We start from the raw sequence: 23,470 nt of genomic DNA, 5'->3' as shown, positions 1-23,470 counted from the left end.
ACTGGATTGTGTGAAGTTGACAGCTGGAGCTAATTATGACAGCTCATTTACGATAGATTTCTGGAAACCCAATGAATCCTGTCTGATCTCTTTGTTCATTATACTCTTTGTGTCTGTTTCTATATATGGTGAACAAGCTGTGCTTAAAAGTGTGTGTGTGTGTGTGTGTGTGTGTGTAGTGTGCACACATAGGGGTTATGTTCCAGTACACGTCTGGAGGCCAGCCACTTGGAAAGCTCCTAGGATCCACCTGTCTCTATCCCCCAACACTGGAGTTCCAGGAACCCATAGCCATGCCTGGCTGTTTTATGTGTCGGGTATTTGAACTCAGGTCCTCCTGCTTCCATGACAATTGCTATCTCCCACTAGAGCCATCCACCCATCCCTTAAGAGCTACTTTCGTGATGAGAGCTAATAAAAAGTTGGAATCAATCTTTCTCTCTAACTGCAAGTTTCCTCACAAATAGGTAGAAACCTACCCTACCCTTACTTTTTTGAAAATTAGCCACTCTAGTTTCAGGTACCATGGCATTCACAGAATTACTGAATTTTAGCTACAGGGCACATGAAAAGAATTCTAGAAACTGCCTTCTTTGTGTATTTTTCAGAATTCTGGTTTCTAGGAGAAAAGTGCTTCTGGGTCAAATGAGTTAGAGAAACCCTAAATTTTCTAATCTCCTCCCCTTGGATATTCACAGTGAAAAGTTACCTGTCAATCAGCTGGTCCCGAGGTTATTTAACTAGAGATTCTATTTTTCTGTGCTCATTCTGCTTGTAATAAAAAGAACCTGGTGTCTTTGTGGAAGACTAGAAAGCTAAACCCTTGTGGGGAGTAGAAGAACCAAGGACCTATTGGTTACCAGGCTCCCCAGAAAGGCTTCATCTTTACACTCAGCAATAACGTCAAAAAGATTCCAAGATGATATGCCCACCCCCCCTCCCGAAATTTATTTAAAGAGTTGCTTCTAAAGTATCTAGTATCCTAGTTTTGAGAGATTTATCCTTGAGCAGATGGCCAACTGGCCCATCCAATTGAGCAATAATACTCTATCTGTAAACCTCAGAAAACACAACCTGAATAGCATGAGGAACAAAGTTACGGAGCTCTCAGTCTGGGGGCTTGGGAGGGAGAATGCAATAAGCAATTAAACAAGTAAATATGTAATTACAAATTGCGGCACGTGCTTGAAGACGAGAGTACTGTCAGATTAAGCTTAAATTTGCAATCGTGTCTTAATTGACCCAGATTCCAGAAGGGATCAATAGCGGGTGTTTTTATGTCTGTCTTGATGCTCAGCTCAAAAGTCACGTTTTGAACCACACAACAACCTCTCTCCTTGTTTCTTTTCAGCCCCCGTGGAGCAAAATGAGAGCGCAGTGAGCCAGCTCAGTCTCTCCCCAGCCATCCCCCAACGCCCACCATGAACCACTTGGAGGGCTCCGCGGAGGTGGAGGTGCCCGACGAGGCGCCAGGAGGGGAGGTGAACGAGTCCGTCGAGGCCGACCTGGAGCACCCCGAGGTGGAGGAGGAGCAGCAGGCGCCCCCGCAGGCCGCCGGCAGCCACGGCGCGGTCGAGGACCCACGCGCGCAGCTGGCGAGGCAGCAGCAGGAAGAGGAGGAGCGCGGGGAGAGCCTGGCGCGCTCGGCCAGCACCGAGAGCGGCTTCCACAACCACACGGACACGGCCGAGGGCGACGTGCTCGCCGCGGCCCGCGACGGCGGCGGCGCCTACGAGGCGGAGCGCGCGCACGACGCCGAGGATGAGAACGCCTACGCCGTGCAGTACCGGCCCGAGGCCGAGGAGTACACGGAGCAGGCGGAGGCCGAGCATGCCGAGGCGGCGCACCGCCGCGCGCTGCCCAACCACCTGCACTTCCACTCGCTGGAGCACGAGGAGGCCATGAACGCGGCCTACTCGGGCTACGTCTACACGCACCGGCTCTTCCACCGCGGCGAGGACGAAGCCTACGCCGAGCCCTACGCCGACTACGGCGGCCTCCAGGAGCACGTGTACGAGGAGATCGGGGACGCGCCCGAGCTGGAGGCGCGCGACGGCCTGCGCCTCTACGAGCAGGAGCGCGACGAGGCGGCCGCCTACCGCCAAGAGGCCCTGGGCGCGCGCCTGCACCACTACGACGAGCGCTCGGACGGCGAGTCCGACAGCCCCGAGAAAGAGGCCGAGTTCGCGCCCTACCCGCGCATGGACAGTTACGAGCAGGAAGAGGACATCGACCAGATCGTGGCCGAAGTCAAGCAGAGCATGAGCTCGCAGAGCCTCGACAAGGCGGCCGAAGATATGCCCGAGGCCGAGCAAGACCTGGAGCGCGCCCCGACGCCAGGAGGAGGACACCCCGACAGTCCCGGGCTGCCAGTATCAGCCGGGCAGCAGCGGGTCGTGGGACCCCCAGGTGGCGGCGAGGCTGGGCAGCGGTACAGCAAGGAGAAGAGAGATGCCATCTCGCTGGCCATCAAGGACATCAAGGAGGCCATCGAAGAAGTGAAAACCAGGACCATTCGTTCGCCTTACACCCCCGACGAACCCAAAGAACCCATCTGGGTCATGCGCCAGGACATTAGCCCCACGAGAGATTGTGACGACCAGAGGCCCATGGATGGGGATGTAAGTATGAATAGGTCCAGGCTGGCTGGACTTTAGGCCCTGGGGAGGGGAAACTTTAAGCTCTGTGACCTTGTATGTCTGAGAAACGACTTTGTGGGTAAATGGTATGTAGGGGCGCTATGCATCTCCCCATGGTAGTTGAGCCCAGTGTGGTGCCAGCAAGAGGATATTAAGAGCGGACTCCACTAATCAGACACATAAGGCATCCCTGTGTCTTCCAAATGGTACCTAGAGGACTTGTTGAGAGTTACATTCGTGGGCCAATGCCCACCCCACATTCCCCTATTGGTGCTCATTGAGAAAGTCTGAACTTTCTCAGTGGGGTCCTACAATGTGTAACAAGTCTGCTCTGAGTAAGAAGAGACTTGGTTGGAGAGGCGGTTGGCAAAAACGCCATCCTGCAAGTACAAGATCTGGAAGGGTTGCTGAGATGAAGGAACCCGTGTGAAAAAGACCAAGGTGTGTGGAGGTGGGGTGGAACGGTGGCCCAGTAGCACAGGTGGGCATAGGATAAAGTTTTAAGTGGGGACCAGCCTGTTCTCAGGTGTGTATGGGCACCTGGAAAAAGGAGAGTAACTCTACCAGTCTATCTGTGGGCTTTTTTTTTTTTTTTCTGGTTAATCAGCAGTTCAACCTAAACACACTTCAAAGAACGGCAATGGGAAGCATCTGTGTCAAGCCCTGTCGTGAACACACAGGGCATCAGAGAGTCAAGACAAGGGAGGGGGTTCTTTGCAGCAGGCCGAAGCCTCAGTCAGAAATGGGCTCTGAATTTTCTCAACGTTTTTCTTTTTAAGAATGGCGGGGTTCTGTGTTAGCCCAGCTAACAAGGTCCAGGGTTCCGCTGCTGACGCTAGGCCTCAGTTAGAGAGACATAGCCGTGAAGCTATATATTAAAGATATAGACCGGCACTATGGCCCACCCTCCCCAACACATCCACACACGCTGTGACTCCTGTAGCATCCAGTAAGCTCTAGTCATGTCACAGAAGGCACGTTTTCTATTTAAAACCACCTGTGCTCCGCTGTGAAGCGCCACAGGCAGAGCTGTTGCTGCCTCTGCCCACATCTTATTTGCCATTTTTGGAACTGGAGACCGTGTCAAGCTCAGGTGTCACAGTCTGTTGAAAATAAATCAAGAAGACTAACCTTTGCCCCTCTACCTTGCTATAAAAAAAATGCTTTTTGCTCCAACTGTCGCTTTTCTGTACCCGTCGGTAATTTCTAAGCAATTTCATTTTCAAATCGAGCTTGAAGTCAGAGAAGGGTCAAGAGGTTAAATTCAGTTTCATTTCGTCTGGTCCAGGTGCTGGCCTCCTCCATCAGCATCCTTAGCTACATCAGCTCCTTGAAATGACCTGCTAACCACTTGACCCTAGAGCTTCACTCTGAGCTGCCAGGATAGCTATTGTTCATTTCAACTAGGAGGACACTTTGAGACACTTGTGTAATGTTTTACTCAAAAAATATTATAAAATGCTGAATGATACTTAGGATCCCGTACCATCAGAGATTTATCTTGATGCCAAGGAATCGGTGATGAGGGCTTACTGGGGTATGAAGGGTTAACAGAAAGCAAAGCTAAAAAGCCATGCCATAAAATATGCCCCCCATCATCCTTAAGCTGTTTGGATCTGTGGGTCATATTTCATCTGCCATGCTGTATTTATAGGAAAGACCTTCATTTGCTCCCTCTTTGATGGTATTATTCCACCTCACCTCAGCTTCCAAAAAGTATTTACTGAAATCTCATTCCACGCATGCTGTCACAGAAAATGGAAAGGCACTGTTGAAACCACTGTGGTCTGCAGTCTGCAGCAGTCTTGTTAATGCAGATCGCTACCCTTCTGCCTAAAGCCCAACACCTGAGGCAGAGCCCGCTGATCTAAGGGGTTGTTTTTGTTTCATAAATCCTCCCTGAGATAGCAACTGTATAAAAAGATTGAGAGCCACTGATTCGAAGAGGGGGACCCATTTAGGAGCTGTGCATTTGAGACTTTCTTTAGTGAAAGTCTGTAGCACTGCGGTTATGGTCTACAGAAACAGAGGGCCCTGAAATTCTTATTCCAAAGGCCACAGTGTGTTAAAAACAAAACGGCGAAATCAGACAGTGCAAAGGAACAGGTGGTGGGTGCGAACTAGTCAAGATTGCCAATTAGCAGAGGTAATTGCTAACAGCTACCTTTGCTCTTGACAGGCCTGCCCACTCCCCTGTAACCCCAACCTTGTACATATAGAACAGGCAGGCATTTGTTTGCTGGGGCAGTAGACAGAATGAGAAGCAAGGATTGATTATCCACGAGCACGTGTTCTCTTCCCTGAAATGACCGATGGCTCGGCACCAAGTGAAAACTATTATTTTCTGAAGACCTGAATTTTGGTCTAGTAAGGACCTTCTATCTTCTGGGTATGTTTGAGAACTTCCAACCCCCTCGGTGGAAAATACTGATGGTGAATGACATGTTCTGAAAAGTCCCCTGGTCACCGACCTCTCCCCAGGCAGCACAGCCATTCAGGGGCAACTGCTTTGCCATCAGCCAGCACGGTGCATGCTGGGAGATTCGAACTACTCTGAATGGTGGAGCACGCTGATAGCCGCTCACTTTTACCCTCTCCTAAAACTTTATTAAAACGATGTCCTGATGGGCACAGAGATCCTGATGGGCTTGGGCAGGTAGAAGTGGTTTGGAAATGGTTTAGCATACATTATTGACCAGCACATGGAACACTAATCAAAAACCAATTCTAATAGCTCCAATTTCCTTTGGTTATTGGTCTTCCTGAAAACAGTTGCACAATGCAGAAATGTATGCATGCAACTGAGCTGGGAAGAACATAGGCCTAGTCTTCAGAATGCAAACACTGGGGGCTGGAGAGATGGCTCAGAGGTTAAGGATGCTGACTGTTCTTCCAGACGTCCTGAGTTCAATTCCCAGCAACCACATGGTGGCTCACAACCATCTACAATGAGATCTGGTGTCCTCTTCTGGCATGCAGTCATACATGGAGGCAACACACTGTATTGTATACATAATAAAATCTTTAAAAAAATGCAAACACTGGATGCCAGTTAACCAGAAATGCATAGTAAAAAGGATGTAGACTTTAAAGCTTATGGTAGAATCTATGAAATAATGTCTAAATCTGAAAATGAAAGTGAGGCAGTACAAATACATCACCTCTGAACTTGAAAGTAAATGTGGAAGAAAGTTCCAAAAGAATTGAAAAACGGAGCCATGAAGTGAGGAGCAGCGTGAAAAAGAATTTGAGTTTTGCCCTAAGCTGCACAGTGTGATTTGACTTTGAAAACTATATTTGTGGATTTATACAGAGGCGGTTCACTGAACAAAGAGATTATCTCACTGCCCTGTTTTCTTGAACAAAAATAGAGAAGGGCAAATGCTTCTGTGTGTTTTGTGTTTGATTCATAGGAAGGAAAGGGCTTCTTGGCTGGCTGCTGACCTCTGGTAAGATGGGTGCTCTGTTTCAAGCAGTGTTTGCATTAAGCGTGCACACTTCTGTTTGGCTGGCATTGCAAACATAAGAATAAAGAACTACAACAATTAGGTGGAGATGAAGGATTTGCTACCCATAGAACACTAGTGGACAATAAAGAACCAGGAGAATGTGTTTAAAAGCCATGTGTTTGAGTTTGGAAGCCTCAGAACCGTGGTGAGGAAGAAAGCAGCGAGATCACTCACTGCAGTGGGAGTGATGCATGCTGGGGCCGAGTGCAGTGCATGGGTTTCTCCAGAGTCATGAATAATTATGTCAGTTCAGAGCTTTGCTTTAAGGATGCGATGTTCCTGAGAGCTGCCTTTTACCAAGGTGAAAGCCCCACAGCTGCAGCGCTTACAGGCCCCTCTGCACCTTTAGATGCAGTGAAGTGTCAGATCCCAGCAGGGAGTGGTGCTCCATGTAGCAAAACTCAGTTGTCAATAGCAACAGCAAAGAGGAGCCATTTTTCTGTGAACCGTGAGGACCTGATGTGACCAGGGTAATTTTCTTTAAAGATGTAATAGTCTTAACTGTTACATCTTCAAAATGAAAAGGCTTGACCTTAAACTCCTATTTGGAGAGCAAATGCTTCATTTCAACCGTGACAAGAGCATAGGGGGCTGGAGAATGTTTGCCTTGTTCACTTCTCTTAGACGCACGGTGTTACCTTCAATTATCTTACCTCATCTCTAGAATTTCACCTTCTGCTCAGTGCTGGGCAAGCCCCAGTGCCTGAACGCCACCTGCCTACTGACATCAAACCACTGCCATGTTGGAATCGCTGGAGCAGAATCCGTCTGATGACAGCCCACCACAACTCAAGTGTCCTGGATTCTCCATGCTCCGTGGAATAAAAAAAAAAAAAAGAAAACAGAGGCTTCAACTTCTCTTCACCCGACCCCACTCCCAAGAGGAATCTTTCTCTCTGAATTGTCTCACCGAGACAGTTTATATGTGAAGCCACGGGGAGAATACAACAGGATAGATAAGCAACGGGGAAACAAATGGCCAGTTTGGGCTGAGAAAATTCTGCCCCTAGAGTTAGCGTACAAGGCCACAGTTCAGGAATGTGATGGGCTCACTTGGGAAGTGGGGGCTCAAGAAACTGCCCAGAATGCTTTAGAATATTTGTGTCCTTCTCTCAGACATGTCACCTTCAGTACTGTGTATTAAGTGGACTGGGGAGAAAGGGCAGGTACAGGGAGAGCAACTACATGTGTACCCTGGCTAAATCCCAGGGCCATGCAGTTCTACACAGTCAAGAAGCATGAGTTGTCCATAAGTGGGATCTTCTTTAAACTGAACTTTCTTCTCACTAGAAGCATAGTTGTCATCATGCTCTTAGTTGGAAAGGAGTTTCTCAGTATCCGTAAGATGTTTGCTGATGTGAGGTCCTCTCTGAAAATGTGCTGTGAGGATCATGAGTATGGTGTGTTGGCTCCTCCTGGAAGTTACAGCTCACTATGTAGGGTGGGTCACTGGCAAGCTGAATTAGTGCGCTTGGCCTCAGTGTTTCTCCCCTCACCTTCTCTGCGCTAAGGTTTCTGTCTGTTGCCTCCCTGCATGCAGATCCTCACCATACCACTTAAACTGGTCCTCTTCCTTCAATGACCCTGGTTCACAGCTACTGCTTAAGCAACAAACCACCAGCCTTTTTAAAAAAAAAAAAAATCCAGGACTATGCTAATTAAATCAAACTAACCTGCTGGTCAGTGAAAGTGGAACATGCACCACCCCCTTCAGGTAACAATTAGTTTATATTAGCATCGTGTTCCCCTTCCAGAGACCAATACACAAAATATTTCGAGGCAGGAGGTTGTTTCGGCATTAACACTGCTTAGGCAGTCAGAAACCAGACACCTTCTGGCTGACAGGGAGGCAGTATCAACATTCTGGGACATAAAGGCCTAATGTTAGTGTTTGCCCTGATCACCTGTATTCCTGATCACCTGTATTCCTCGCCTTCTTTAATTTTTCATTTCAGAAAACTGATGCAAGGAAGCTGTGGGGAATACCCCGGCTTCATCTGGGTCTCGGATGTCTTGATGTTACCCCCTCCCTGCCCTGAGTTCAGCATCTAACCTTTAAGGATTTTGCTTTTTCTCTTAACTGTTGCTAGGAGACTGTCAACCAAGGTCAGATGCACATGCTCATTAAGACTCATTAGCAGCATCTTGCCCCATTGGCCTTGCTTATGTGTTGTCAAGCCTACAAGGACAAGTTAAAAGGAATTGTATCGCTGCCACGGAGCCTGTTTCTGCACAGGATTCCTGTGAGGTGCTCAGATCTCCACCTGCTCATGATGTTCTGGCCAACCACAATACTTTCAGGACCAGATAGCGAGGGAGGGAGTTGAAATGGGATCCAAAGTCAAGCAGACACAATTTAGGATGACGTTGTGTTCCGTTAGCGCCTGATTTCCACAAGAGGGTCAGCTCCTTGCTGGGATGTGTGTTCTTGGGGAGCGGAAGGATGGCCTTTGGTTACTCCTTTCTCCTTACATTTATATCTGAAGAGGACTAAACCCCATGTAAGCATCCTTAACTCATGCTGGTCCACTGACATGCTATGAAAGAGTACATGCGCCAGCTCACTCTCCATTATCTTCCGGGGTTCAGACTGCTTAGATAAAAAGGACAGACAGATCCTATAGTTCCAACACTGCAGAAACTTGGACAGAATGTAACCATGGAAGCAAAGAATCTGACACAAAGGTGGCAGAAGTGGGCTCCCGTTTATTTATTCAATCAAGCAGAACTCGTTAAGGAAGGAAACCTGCTACTCAGTCACTTTCTATCACTCTGAGAGCTTGGACATATATAATATGGCCTGAATAAGAAATATGGCCAAGCCAAAGGCAGTGGTGTTCAATGCTTTTCTTTTTTAAAAAAATCTTATTTTTATTATTTTTAAAATTTATTGATAATTTTATGCACATGTATGTGCCAAATTTGATCATTTTCACCCTCCCATTATCCCCTCTCATTGTCTCTTTTTTCCACTAAAACTCTATTTCCAAAAATTCTTTCTTGTACTTTGATGTCTTTTTGGTTTTTTTTTTTTTTGACCGAGTTTAACCATGGCTGCTTGGCAAGAGTATGAGTGGTGGAATTATTTCCCAGAACATAGGCACTTTATCAATGGTTATCACTGAAGAAAATGACACTCCCGCCCCAGCACCCATTAACTGTGCACAGTCCCTTGGAGAGCACTTTGACCTCCTGAGCCCTTCCCCCATGCATGGTGAAATAGTGAGGGCCCAGTCTTACAGCCGACCTCGTGCAGGTAACCAAAGCTTCAGTGAATTCTGAAGCCCAGTAGCCACGTCATGCCCAGAAGGGCATATTTCACAGCCCTTCTTCCTAATCTCTGGCTGTTACATTCCTTCTGCCCAGTCTTCGACACTGTTCCCTGAGCCTCAGAGGGGATGTCACAGATGGCTCATTTAGGTCCAAGCATTCCACAGTCACTTACTCTCTATCCTTTGACTGGTTTTGAGTCTATGTTAACTGTCCTGTACCTCCGTGTCTAACGTCAAATGGCTCACAGAGCTCTGTCCTTCCGGCTTTGCCAGCTGCAGCACACTTCTCTCGGGCCGTTCCACTCCTTGTCTGCAGCTACTGTTGGCAGATATCTACAGCTCTGGAATCTCCAACATTAAGGGGTCTCCAGTGCAATCTAGGCTTTACTTCCACAGATTCGGGTAATGGCCTCTTAGGGCTTCCGTGCAGGGACTCCACTTCCACATGCCCAGCCTCAGCGGCTCTCCTTAACCTCAGAGGAAGATTCCACAACGCCTTTACTTCTGTATTTTTCATGACTCTAAAGACAGAAGCACAAGGATAATACTGACAAGTTTAGGGGGCCACGTAAAGTGGAGCTTGGCCCTCTTCAGTCACATTTGCAGCACCTTTCCCTTGTTGTTCCCTTTTATGAGTAGAAAATTCCTCAGACTTTCTGTTTACAAGTTGGAAGTTCAGCTGGGTGGGGTCATTCCCCACTTTTGAGCAGGCCTTTCTTTAACCTTATCTCTTTCTGTGCAAGCCTTAGCTCCAACATTAAATTCCTAGTGTTCTTTTTCACTTCAAACTGTATATTTTGTCTTTCTTTTTGCCTTGCTTACCCTTTTTCATTGTAGACTCAAAAAAGATTGATTACTAATAACCACAGGACAGAGTCAATATTAGGTTGTCTTGAAATCTCCTCCACCAAGGAAATTAACCCGATACTTTTTTTTTTTAAGCTTCAGGTAGATTCTTAGGACATGAGCAGAAAGCAGCACATTCTTTGCCAAAATAGCCTAAGAATGATCTCTCACTCTGTTGCCTCTTGCGCTGGACGTCCAGATCCACATTGCTCTCAGTGGTATTGTACTCAAGCTCCTACTAGAATGCCCTCTTAACCCCACTCAGCAGCATTCAGCTGCTTTCCTAGTCCAAAGTCCCAAAAAGATCTTCCACGTCCCTCTAAAACAAACAAAAACAGCATGGTCAGGCCTGACACAGCTATATCCCACCTCCTGGTACCAGCGTCTGCCTTAGTTACTTTTCTATTGCTATGATAAAACACCGTGACCAAGGCAACTTATAGAAGAAATGTTTTCTTTGAGGCTGTGAGGTTTCAAAAGCCACAACCCATTCCCAGTTTCCTTCTCTTGACTTTGTGGTTGTGGATCAAGATGTAGACTCTCAGGTACTGCTCCAGTGTCATTCCTGCCTGAGTATTGCTGTACCCACTGCCATGATGGTCATGAACTCTAACCCTCTGAAACCATGAGCGCTAAATCAACTCTTTATGGGTTGTCTTGGTCATGGTATCTTGTAGCACAAATAATAAAACCCAGAAACAGATATTGGGGTTCAAGCTGAAGATCAGAAAAGCAAAACAGCCAAGCCACTAGAGAAGTCTCACCTCTACCAAGACTTGCCTACTGAAGACAGCGCTGAGCCTTTGTCCAATCCTGTTTATATTCTCCTTTAGTGCTGAGATTAAAGGCATGTGACTCCCTCAAACTGGGATTATAGGTGTCAGCCACCACCACCTGGACCTGTTTCTGCATTGATCTAGTGTACCCCAGGGTAGTGTTGAACTCAAAGAGATCCATCTGCCTGTCTCCCAAATCCTGGGATTAAAGATGTGTGACACCACTACCTCGACTCTAGTGGCTTAGTTTTACCTTCTGAGCTTTAGATAAGCTTTATTTATTAAAACAAAATATCACTATAGTATCTCATCACAGCCAACTGGAACCTATTATAAAAAGAAGTTTCTCTGATAAAAGATTGAGAGCAGCATTGATCTATAGGTATAAATGTGTTTGTTTAGAAAGCAGTTTGACAGCATGTCCATATATAAAACAATAGCAATAAGTTCTACCTTAGAGTCTATAACCTCGCAGTCAGTTCTTGACCAGGTTTATAGTGCCACTTATGGGTCCTTCCTATGGAGCAGGCCTCAGATCCAATCAGAAGGTTATTGGTTACCCCCATAATAGTCATGCCACTATTGCACTTTTGGGTCATCTTGCCAGAGAGGTTGTTATTGTAGCTTATGGGGTTCACAGATAGATGATTTTGATTGATGACTTTTCTCTCCAGAAGTTTGCATAGCACATGTTGGAACTACAAATGCTACCCAGCAGTAAGAAAACTTCAAGCTCAGACCCAGTTTAATTTCTCAATGTCCTACAACCCAAGTGTGAAGTGTCTTCAGCAGTAAGATCTTAGGGCCTAGTTCTGGTGCACAAGAAATGCATTTACAACAGCCTATAGTGTTTTGGGAGCCTCTGGCTCAGTGATTCTCAGTCTTCCTAATGCCGTGACCCTTTAATACAGTTTCTCATGTTGTGGTGACCCCCAAATGAAAAATTATTTTGTTACTACTCATAACTATAATTCTGCTGCTGTTATGAATTATAATGTAATGACCTGATATGCAGAAAGTCTGTTATGCAGCCCCCAAAGGGATCACAACCCAGCAGTTGAGAAACGCTGCTAGAGAGCCTCCATGACCAATATCACAGAGAGTAATATTCCTCACTTGGTACTAGGATTTCTGTTTAATGAATTAGGTTTCCATAAAGAGCATGATCCACCTATGTAGTGTGTTTTTGTTTTTACTATATTTACAAAATGATGTTTCCATGGAGATTTTTCATCACATCCCTTGTTTTCATTAACTTCTCCCCTCCCCTCTTCTCTGCCCTATCCTACTACCCTGGTTCCCACTTAAACCTTCCACTACCACTCCTGTACCCCTACTATGATAATACATGTTCTGTCCTCCTGCCCCAGTTCAGTTTCATTTGCTGTGATGAAACACAACCAAAAGGAAGTTGCGGGGAGTGGATGTTCGTCTTACACGTTACAGTTTATCATTGTGGGCAGCCAGAACAGGAGCTCAAGCTTGTGGGTCACTTTCCTCCCATAAGGTTTCATTTTTTTCCTCTAGTAGATCCTTTCTAGCTTCTGGGCCTTTACAGGCATTTCTGTTAAAACACCTTACTCTGAAAGTCCATAGCGAGAATCTGTGTGTGAGAAAAAACATGTGCTGCTTGTACCTCTGGGCCTGGACATAATGTTTTCCATTTCCATCCCTTTTCCTATAATTCCTTATTCTGGTGGAAGCCTTAGCGCCTTTATGTATAGACTCATTTTCCTATAATTCCATTTTCTGGTGGAATCCTGAGTGTCTTCAATGTATATATTCCTTTTTGTATAATTCCATTTTCTGGTGGACCCTGGTGTCTTTCATGGATAGACTCATTTTCCTATAATTCTGTTTCCTAGAGGAACCCTAGTGTCTTTCATGTATAGACTCTTTTTCCTATAATTCCATTTTCTGGTGGACCCTAGCGTCTTTCATGGATAGACTCACATATGGAGAGTGGGCATCCTTATGCTGTTCTTGATCTTAGTGGAAACACTTTGTATTTTCTCCCTTTCGCATAATGTTGGCTGTAGGTTTATGTTTTAGTTAGGGTTGTATTGCTGTGAAGAGACACCATGACCATGGGGACTCTTACAAAATTTAATTGGGGTGACTTGCTTACAGTTTCAGAGGTTCAGTCTATTATTATCATGTATATTATTATTCAAGTGTTCTTGAATTCAGTTTGTAGGTATTTGTTAGGGTTTTTTTATGTCTTTGTTCATCAGGGAAACTGATCTATAATCAGGTCTATAGTTTTCTTTTTTGTTATCTTTATCTGCTCTGAGTATCAGGATAGCAATTGCTTTGTAAAAAGAATTTGGAAGCATCCTTTCATTCTCTGTTATAACAAAATTATTTGTTTTTTGAAGGTCTGGTATAATTATATATGATGAATCTTTCTGGACATGGGATTCTTTTAGTTGAAAGGGTTCTTATTGCTGCTTTAATTTCATTGTTTGTTATAGACCTGTTTAGATTGTTTATATCTTCTTTGACTTTTGTAAACCTAGAAATTCACCTTTCTTTCATATTTTTCAACTTAGTTGAATATATATATTTTTAAGGTATTGATTTTCTGAATCTCATTGGTATCTACTGGAATGATTCCTTTTCATCCCCAATTTTATTTATCTTGTGTGTGTATATGTGTGATATGTATGTATGTTTTGTGTATGGTATAAGCTTTCATGTACATGTGTGTGTATTTTGACATATGTGTATATGAAGGCCAGAGGATAAGATCTGGTGTCTTCCTTTATTTTATTCTAGTTTATTTTTTTAGGCCAGGTTGCTTACTGAATCTGAAGCTCTGGTGTACCCTCCTCGCCTGGGATCCACCTTGACCAACACAGAGCTGAGGTCATAGATACATGCAGCCATGCCCAACTTTTTTAAATGAGTGATAGGCTTTAAAGGCAGATTTTCTCACTTTTATAGCAAGTATTTTTACCTATTAAGCCATTTTTCTGGCCCCTTCCAATTTTATTAATTTGGGTCTTCTCTCTTTTGGTTAATTTAGCTAAGGGCTTGTCAATATTATTTATCTTTTCAAAGAACCAACTCTTTATTGATTCATCATATTGGTTTTGATTTTACTTTTGCTTACATTTGTTTCATTAGTTACTGACCTGATCTTTACTATTTCTCCCTACCTACAACTTTGGTTTATTCTTATTTTTTCAGTGTCTTTAAGTACATCATTAAGTTATTTGAAATAATCGTTGTTGTTGTTAATGTAGGCACTTAGAGTAATAAACAACTTCTTAGGACTGCCTTTGTTGTACCTCAGGTTGTAGTATGTTGTATAATGATTTTCATTCAAATCTAAGAATTTTTGTTTTATTTCCATTGATGATTCATTGATCATTTAATAGTTTATTGTTTAAATTCCACTTTGAGGGGTTCTTGGGGGGGATTGGTTTGGTTTGTAGTTTCACTTGCTGTTGATTTCTAACTTTGTACACTGTGATCAACTGAAGTATGAGGATTTATGTCAATTTCTTTTATTTGAGACTTTCTTTGTGTCTGAGTGTGTGATCTATTTTATAAAAGTTCCTTGTCTACTGAGAATGTTCATCTATAGTATTTGAGTGATATGCTCAGTAAATATCTATTAGTTTGATCTATGTGTCATTTAATCCTATTTTTTTCCCTGTTTACTTTTCTCTGGATGATCTCTCTAATGGTGAGTGTGGAGTATTAAGGTTGCCCTCAGTTACTGTGGAGTTAATCTATGACTAAATGCCCAGTAACATTTGTTTTATGAAGCAGGTCTGCCTCTGTTCCATGTGTATATGATTGAGTTGTAACATCATCTTTATGGGTTGTAGTCTTTTGATCTCTTCTGGCTAGATTTTGTTTAAAGTGTACTTTGTCACATTGGAATATCAATCCCTCTTGTTTCCTGTTTCCATCTGCTTGAAAAACATTTTCTAGTCTGCCACTGTAAGGGGTATCTATCTTTGCTAGTGATGTTTGTTTCTTGGAGACAATGAAAGAAGGATCCTGTTTCTAATACAGTGTGTTATTTTCAGTCTTTTGATCAGAGAATTAAGAACAATAGTCAGTGTTATTATTGGAAGGCGTTTATTGATTCCTCTCTTTTTGTTAATTTTGAAGTTATTTTTCTTAGTTTTCTTTTTCTCAATACCAAAATATTCCTTCTATTATCTTCTGTTGGACCAGCTTGATAGTCATAAATTACTTTAGCCTGTTTTCTTTTTATCATAGAAACATTTTTTTTTTCTCCTTAAGGTTTCCTTTGGAAAAATGGCTGTTATTCTATGGGTCTGCCTTTATATGTGACTTGGCCTTTCTTTCTTACAATTTTGAGAGTTTTTCTTTGTTATGTGTATTTAGTGTTTTAACTGTGATATTAAATGGGGAATTTCTTTTCTGGTCCAGTCTATTTGATGTTTGTATATCATGACAAGCATCTCTCTTCCTAAATTTGGTAAATTTTAGCTTATGATTTTATGGTCTATTTCTTCATCATGAAAAATTTCCCCTTCTTCCCCTAATTCATAGATTTTGTTTTTTCATAATGTGCCAAAGATCTTGCATATTCAATTCATACTTTTAAAAAATTTGTCATTGATGCTCTGGGCAGTGATGGCACATGCCTTTAAATCCCAGCACTGGGGGCTGGAGAGATGGCTCAGCGGTTAAGAGCACTGACTGTTCTTCCAGAGGTCCTGAGTTCAATTCCCAGCAACCACATGGTGGCTCACAGCCATCTATAATGAGATCTGGTGCCCTCTTCTGGCCTGCAGGCACACATGGAAGGAATGTTGTATACATAATAAAAATAAATAAATCTTTAAAAAAAAAATAAAAAAAAATAAATCCCAGCACTAAGGAGGCAGAGGCAGGCAGATCTCTGAGTTCAAGGGTAGCCTGGTCTACAGAGCAAGTTCCAGGATAGCCAGGACTACACGGAAAACCCGTGTTTCAAGACAACTTTAAAAAAAATTGTTGTTGATATTGGCTAAATGATCCAGTTAATTGTCTTCAAGTCCTCTTAGCTTTCCCTCCACATGACCCATTCTATTAGTGAGGTTTTCCACTGAACTTATAAAAAGTGTAATTCTTTTAATTTTGAGATTATAATAAAATTACATCATTTCCCCTTTCCCTTTCCTCCCTCCAGTTGCTCCAATTCTTTTAATATACCCCTCCACTTCCTTTCTCAATTCAAATTTATAGCCTTTTTCATTAATTGCTCACATACACACTCCTAAATACAAAAGCACAATTTGCTCACTCTGTATGCTTCCTGTATTTATGTTCTCAGGGCTGATTGGTCTGCTCATTGTTGGGGAAGACTGTTTCTCTCGCCCATCCTTGCTTAGTTGTCAGTAGTTCTTTATGTAGGGTTGGAGCCTTTTGTAGCTTTCCCCCAGCTACAGTAGCATGTCTGTGGTTGTCCTTGTTTATTCATGTTTAGGCAGTTGTGCTGAGCCGCCTGGAGCCTGGCTTTCTATGCTCCTTCTGAGCCTTATCTAGTTCTTGCAGACTTTTGGTCCCTGCTCCTGATTAGCAAGGGCTGCCTGATTCCAAGGCATTGGTGTTGATACCCAGGTGCATGCTTCTGCTTTCAGCATGTCTGATGTCAGGACATGGAGCAAGAGTGGCTCTATCTTGTGAACCACTTCATTTTGTTTTCTTCTTTTCTAAGTGTTCACTACAGAATTGAACCTGGGTCTTTTGGAAGAAAGTCAGTGATCTGATCTTAATCACTAAGCAGTCTCTTCAGTGGGGTGAGAGTCTTGGTAGTTGGCTTACCTCACAGGGCTAACGGGTGGGGACTGACCAGCAGTGAGCACTGGGTCTTATCCTCCTTGACCTCGGAGCACAGCCTGGCAGTGGGGTCCTAAGTCTTTGCCCATTCCCTGACTTAAGAGGCTGACCAGCAGTTGAGTCCTGAGTCTTTCCTGTTGATCACTTTCCTACTGGCTAGGAGAGAATTAGGTCTGTGATCCCTATTCACAAGTTACAAGTCCATTTTAAAATTGAACTGATATTTTGTAGTGTGTTCTGCACATGTGTTGTATGAGACCCCAGGACACTATATGATAGCTAGAGCTCTTTCTGCATAGCGTTCCACTTGAGGCCAGTCCCTTATCAAGTCCACAGCCAGACCTCTCAGCCTGTTCTGCTCTTAAGGCTTTCATCTGAATCCTTATCTGATGTCTTAGACTACTGCCACCTAACAGAGCATCCCAACACTCAGCGGCATAAAGCAGCCTGCATGTCTGCCTCACACTGTGAGCCTCTGAGGGTCTGCAAGTGGGCATCAGGGGCCTGTTACCATTGTAAAGTGTTCCTGGGAAAAGCTCTGCTCCCAAGCTCCCATGCTATGGGTAGGTTTCAGCTCTTCAAAGCCAACTGGCAGACAGCCTTAGTTTCCCATTGATCTTGGCTGGGGCATTCTCAGTTCATTGCCCTATAGGTCCCATTTCGCCCTTAAAGTATGCAAGACAAGAAGGCTCCAGAGTCTGGTGGCCAGATGGAAGCCACAGTCCTTGGTAACCCAATCAGAAAGTGGCATTGCACCACTGGCATTTTCTTGCATTGTTTAGGCTGATACCTGACCCACACAACCTTCCTAGGAGAGGATTCAACAGGGGTTTGACTTTCAGGAGGTAGACCTTTGGAGGCATCTGAAAAGTCCCGTATTTGGTGTCAGTCATTCTGTCAGCACAGAAAGAGCAGCTGGCCTTAAAACTGAAGGGTGTCTTCTGCTTATGACCTCATCAGTCATTTCCGGTTCCTAGGTTGTTTTTCCACCTTGTGGCTGTGAGAAAGAGAACCTACAAATTCCAATGGTGACTGGTGGGGAATGACACCAGAGTGTGTGTGAGCCAGGACATAGGTGGATGGAGCAGTGGTTACACACAAGAATGCAGGATGAAGGGGCACTATAGAAATTTGAAAATGGAGAGTTTGTCCAGAAGGACAAGCATATCCATGGCATGCTTTTAGGCTGAGTTTATTTTCAATCTTAAGGGGCTGTCAGTGTCCAAAGGACCTGCTGTAAAGACTTGTGAGTTCCAGCTAAGCATTCAGTCTCTGTGCTGGTGTCTCCCTTGACTGTGGGAACAGAAATACCTGTTCCACTAGGCTGGAGTCTTCATCCACTAGGCTCATTCCCTCTTGGGTCTCTAGTTGACCCAGTGTATCGTATGAATATTGTTTCTCTCTGGGTCAAGAAGCAGGGCTGGTTGGGAAGCATGGAATTCAGGGAAATTTCTGGGGTTGGAAGAGGCCTGCAGGGTGGGAGGCCTACAGGGCAAGCTGGCCCTGAGGGCGGCTGTTGCCCCCAGCACTGTGTTCTCGCCCTCCAGTATGGTGTGTGGGTACTATTCCTTATGATCCCGTCTCAGCACCATCTTGCTGCTAGCGAAGTTTTCCATCACAGATGTGATCCATAATTGATGTAGCCTGGAGAAGGTGGTGATGAATAATTAAGTAGGTCTCAGGTACAGAATGAACATTAAAGGGAAAAGAGAATGAAAACAAAACAGCCAGGGAAAGAGGTTCGAGTTCCGTCATGCCAAAAGATTGGTCCCTACATCACAGGAGGCTCGGGTTTTGATTTTGAGTCTTCAGTTGTCTGATAATTCATATGTGAGTTGATCATCTCTGGCTACTACCTGAAAAGGTGACAAGCTTTCCCTGGCAGCAGTGACTTCCATAGCATTGTTCTGACAGCTTCAAAATCAAAACCAAAGTGTCCCCTAGAGCAATCGAGGGAAAGTGGCTTCACAAAAAGCCAGAGAGTTAACTGCCAGTGAGTATGAGTCTGCGCACTTCATAACACCCAAAGATTTTTCTCTTTAAAAGAAGTAACAGAGAGAAAACCAAACATGTGGAGAAACATTCTAACTCAGCACTTTAGGGACACACTGAGCACAGTCCTGCAAAAGGCTTTCCTTCTTAATGCTGGCTAATAGCTGCAGGAATTGTAGCCACTGACTGAGGCTATGGTGGGTACACTCTGATTGCCAGGAAGACTCATCAGACTCACACAACGACAAGAAAGATGGGCAAGTCTCTGTTGATCCTTCCTCCTACTGGCCACAGAGCTTGAGCACACATAGGAAACTACCAGTTCGGATGGCAGGTGTTCCAGCTAGGGATTGCTTCAGATCCTGTGTGTTTTGTTCTACCATTTAACCCTGTCCACAGTCACTGACTAGACATGAGCCTCAGAGGGAGCCCTGCTAGCAGGTCTGACAGAGGGCGTGGTGAGTAGGAAGCTGATGCTCCTGTGAGGGTAAGGGACTTAGTACACTCAGGTCCCTCCCTGCCGCCCTGGCTCCATAAATCAGTATAGCATAAGAACTCGGGAGGCCTCCCATTTCTGCAATCCATACCTCAGCCTCCCTGTGTTCTCTCCAGCTCAGCTCTACCCAGCTATGCCAGGTCCTTCTTTACTATTGTTGACAGATGTGGTTTTTGAGACAGATCTGGAATCGTCTATTGTTTGGTCTAAACCATGCTGACCATGAGGCAGCTCTTCTCTGGTTGGTCAGAGCACAGGATGGTGTGCAGTTGGTGCTGGTGAAGAGAGTGTGTTTCAGCAGCCTGTGCTACCAGCCAGCAGCTGATCAGAGTTCCCTGAGCTCTCCCCACACACCCAGGTGCATTCCGATGAAGGCCCGAGAGAACATCTTCAGCCACCTCCCTCCTTATCCTTTCTCTTCCAAAGCTGGATGCCTCTTCACAGGTTTTATAAACATAGCAGAGTTTGGGGTGTGTGAAAGTCTCTGGCGGCACCTCTGTGCTCAGTTTATTTCCCCCAGAAATAGTAGGTGCCACTGACAACAAGGATGGGCCAGATTCCTCTCAGAAATATCAGCTGATGATGCTGCGCCAATGACTCGAGACAGACCTGGCCACCCAGCCCTGAAGGGTTAAAGTGGAGGGCAGATACTCTGGAGGTGGTCACATCTCCTGTTACCAGCTGCATTATTGACAAGGGCACCTAACACCACCAAGACTGTCCACCACGCGGCACTGAGATCAGGAGTTCACCTCAGCTCACAAGTGGATACCCAAGGGCTCGCCCCGTTGCCCAAATAGCACCTGGAAGGATGGAGAACTTTTGGATGTTCCAATTTGAAAGTCACGAAGAAGAGGTACGTGCCCCTTGGGCTGCACCAGGTTGTGCTGCCAGGCTTCAGTCCTCTGCTCCTGGCCCAGGTAGACTGTGGTGCTCTGCCTTTCTCTCAATAAGCAGGGAATAGGTGGGGAGAGCGGATTACCCAGGATAGAGGGAAATGAGCTTGGGAGTAATGGTGGCTTAGAGATCAGGGTCCATTTTGCACTGAGCCAGGACCTGGGAAAGGTGGGCTCGTTGCTTGTCTCCCCGTGAGTGCTGCTTTTGATTCTCTGTGTTCTGATGGATGAGTTCATCTGGATACTGCATCCCCACCATTCCAGGCTGTGGCATCTTTCAGTGCTGAGAGCTGACACATAACCATGGCTATGAGGGCCTTGTGCATGAATAACTGCCTGGCTGGAAAATGAGCCCCTGCGTGGTGCCGGGCACCCCGTAAGCTCTTTGAAAGTGGTAGCTGTTGCTATTTCTAGCAGGTGTTGTACTATTAGAAATTCTGAGAGTAGCTGTATTTCCTCATTTGTCTGTTTTGGTTTGAGATGGGTGTTTTTACACAGTTCAGGCCAGCCCTGAACTCACCATGTAGTCCAGAGCATTCTCAAACCCTTTGTCTCAGCTTCTCAAGTGCCAGGATGTGCCACACCTGACTTGGTTATATTCAGCTCAGTTGCTATTCCTAATATAAGTTAAAAATGCCTAGTCTTTGCTCCTAAAGCATAGGCAAGTGACCAGGAAGGCATGAGGGGCCCATCAAGGAATGAATGCACTAGAAAGGGAAGTGAGCACAAGGCTTTCTCATTTGTCTGGTGTAATATATCTCAGATACAACAAGTGAGGCTTGATTAACCAGTTAATCAAGGGAGCTAGACGCCCTTTCAGTACATACAGCATTACCGGGTGATAGGCTGGTTCACCCTTACACTGATGGTTGCTTCATAATTAACTGGTTAATCTTTAGCGTTGAGAACACGGCCTCAGAAGCTTAGAGCTCTTGTGATAGTGACAAGGGGGGATATTTTTGTGTTGCTCCTCTGGGCTAAGTGCTGCCAAGCACAGTTCCCTGGGGTCCTGGCAGCTTCCACACTGGTTTATGAACTTAGGGATGGGAGCCGAAGGATGTGCTCTGTGGGGAAGAGAACAGAAATGGTTAGAGTGGTTAACTAGCAGTGTTCTCCAAGTTTCCCACTAGTTCTAATTGAATCCATTATGTGTGTGTGTGTATATATATATATAAAACACTTCATTAAGCCAGGCTATTATCATCTTAATGACATAATTATGCTCATTCAATGCCTATCCTGGCCTCGCTACATCACCACATTAAGGAAATACAAATGTGCATTGATAATATTGTTTGAATTATACTATAGAGTGGATAATTATGTACTTCTTAATCAGCTTCAAATTTCAAAAGCGTGAACATACATCGGGGAAACAAAACTCATCATATATTTGGGATTTTTCAAAATAATTCTAAAGTGGAATAAGATTAATATAAAGCAACTCAGACAAGTAGGAAAACAGTGTGTACTGATTCGGGGAAAGGAACAAAGGCAGGTAAGCCAGTAAGCTAGGCACAAACAGCAGGAGTCAGAAGCCCCACATGGTGTCAAAACAAAGCTGACTGAAGAACCGGGGCATGTGCCACGGCCCGCCCTGTGTAACACCTTTGAAATCCCATATAGAAAAGGAGTAGAAGCAGGAATCTGTTCAGGCCAGAAAGGGTTACATGTCCAAGGGCTCGATTGCAGCGTCTATACAGTCACCTCTGTGAGTACCGGGGCCCACTGTGGTGCCCACTCTGCCATGCTAATCTTGCAGGAATGCATGATATGCAAGCAAAGGTGATAGTGCCTCATCCAGAAGGAGTGGAGATCCATGGTGCCAGTGACCGTGTGCGCGCTCAGAACATACCCTGTTACATAAACTATTACATAGAGCTCACTTTCGTTTGCTCTTCCAAATGAAACAGATAGGTATTGTGTGTGCTTTCTATCCATTACATGTACTGAAATCTGTTGTATATTTTATGAGGGCCTTTGTCTTAGGTACTTGGAGAAGAAACATGTCGATTAATTATAAAGCCTGCCTTCGCTGTACTTACTGAAATACTATGACAGAGTACTATTGTTTTATAATATACAGGGAGAAAGTCAAGCAGCCCATGAATAATAGTACAGATAAAATGCATGCAAGACTCCCAGGAGGGAGTCCTCTTGCCTAAGAGGACTGGGAAGATGGCACAAGGAGGTGGTAGTTAGCAGGGGCCTTTGGAGGCCCCTGCACATGGAAAATCCAGGCAAGGGGCAGAGATAAATCCACTGAGCAGAAACATGCAGGTCACAGGCTGGAAAACAGAACATGATTCAGTTTGGCTTACTGGGAAAGAGAACAAAGTGGCAGTGCCGAGGGGTGCAAAGGAGTTAAAGCCGAACTGCAGGGTGCCTTAAATACCGAGATAGTCAGGGACTAGTTTCCAAGCAAAGGAGGTAAAGGCTTGAATTAGAACCGCTTTGCATAAAGCTTTGTATGGAAAGAGAAAATAGGTCCCTTGTGAACTCTTAGTACTATCTCATTTAGTCAGGGGGTGTGGGGAAGCGACAGAAAGGAAACCCCAGATGTCTCTGTGAGTTGTTCTTTACAGGTGAAATTACGAAATAGCTCAAGCCTAGGTGGATTTAGCCAAACTGTTTAAGTTTTCAATATTTACTTTCTCCCTGCTCTTCGCTGAAGTAAATTTATCACTAAGTTTCTTTGTAAGAGAGGTACCAGTATTCACTGAAACTCAAGGCTCACTAGAGCTAGCTGACATCTTTCATAGATGTCCTTACTCAGTGGTATACTGGGGTCGTCTGCACTGTGCTGAAGTTAACAGGAGAGGTGGGCGTGTCTTTTTAGGCCAATCACTACAATAGTATCCCTGCCAACTTTCAGATTGAAAGAAGAAGCGCTTTCTTGCATGGAAAGCAGTGGATGTACCAGAAGCAGTTCATAGCAGCTAGAGAGACCCGCCCCTACCTATAGCCGCTACTGAGCCGCTGAAGTGTTGGAGCTCACGAATTAATGTAGTCTTTGTCGTGTGGTTTTATAAGCCTTCTGCTTGCTTTTTCACTTTATCCATGAATGAAATTTTAATGAGGAAACAAAATTAGATGAAGAAAGCATCCCATGGCTGTGCTGGCCCTCTGAGCACTCTCTGAAAAAGAGAAAAAACAATGTGAGATTGGAATTGCAAGACTGCTCATATTAGATGAGTGTTGTATAGGTTCCCGGATAACTAGTTGCCCATCAGTGC

The 23,470-nt window shown here is 44.8% G+C and overlaps 1 protein-coding gene across 5 annotated transcripts in view; it reads left to right on the top strand.

Annotated features, from left to right (window-relative positions):
* Apba1 (amyloid beta precursor protein binding family A member 1) overlaps positions 1–23,470 on the top strand; it is a 197,313-nt gene that overhangs the window by 127,039 nt on the left and 46,804 nt on the right. For all 5 annotated transcript variants that reach the window (XM_057777722.1, XM_057777725.1, XM_057777720.1 and 2 more), the window contains exon 2: positions 1,352–2,621. In XM_057777722.1, the coding sequence (XP_057633705.1) occupies positions 1,422–2,621 (1,200 nt within the window). In that variant the 5' untranslated portion in view covers positions 1,352–1,421. The remainder of the gene's footprint in view (positions 1–1,351; positions 2,622–23,470) is intronic.

Source organism: Chionomys nivalis, chromosome 8 (genome assembly GCF_950005125.1).
Source record: "Chionomys nivalis chromosome 8, mChiNiv1.1, whole genome shotgun sequence".
NCBI classification, from domain to species: Eukaryota; Metazoa; Chordata; class Mammalia; order Rodentia; family Cricetidae; genus Chionomys; species Chionomys nivalis.
Note: the sequence above shows the minus strand (reverse complement) of the source record. Positions and strands in the feature narration are given on the sequence as shown.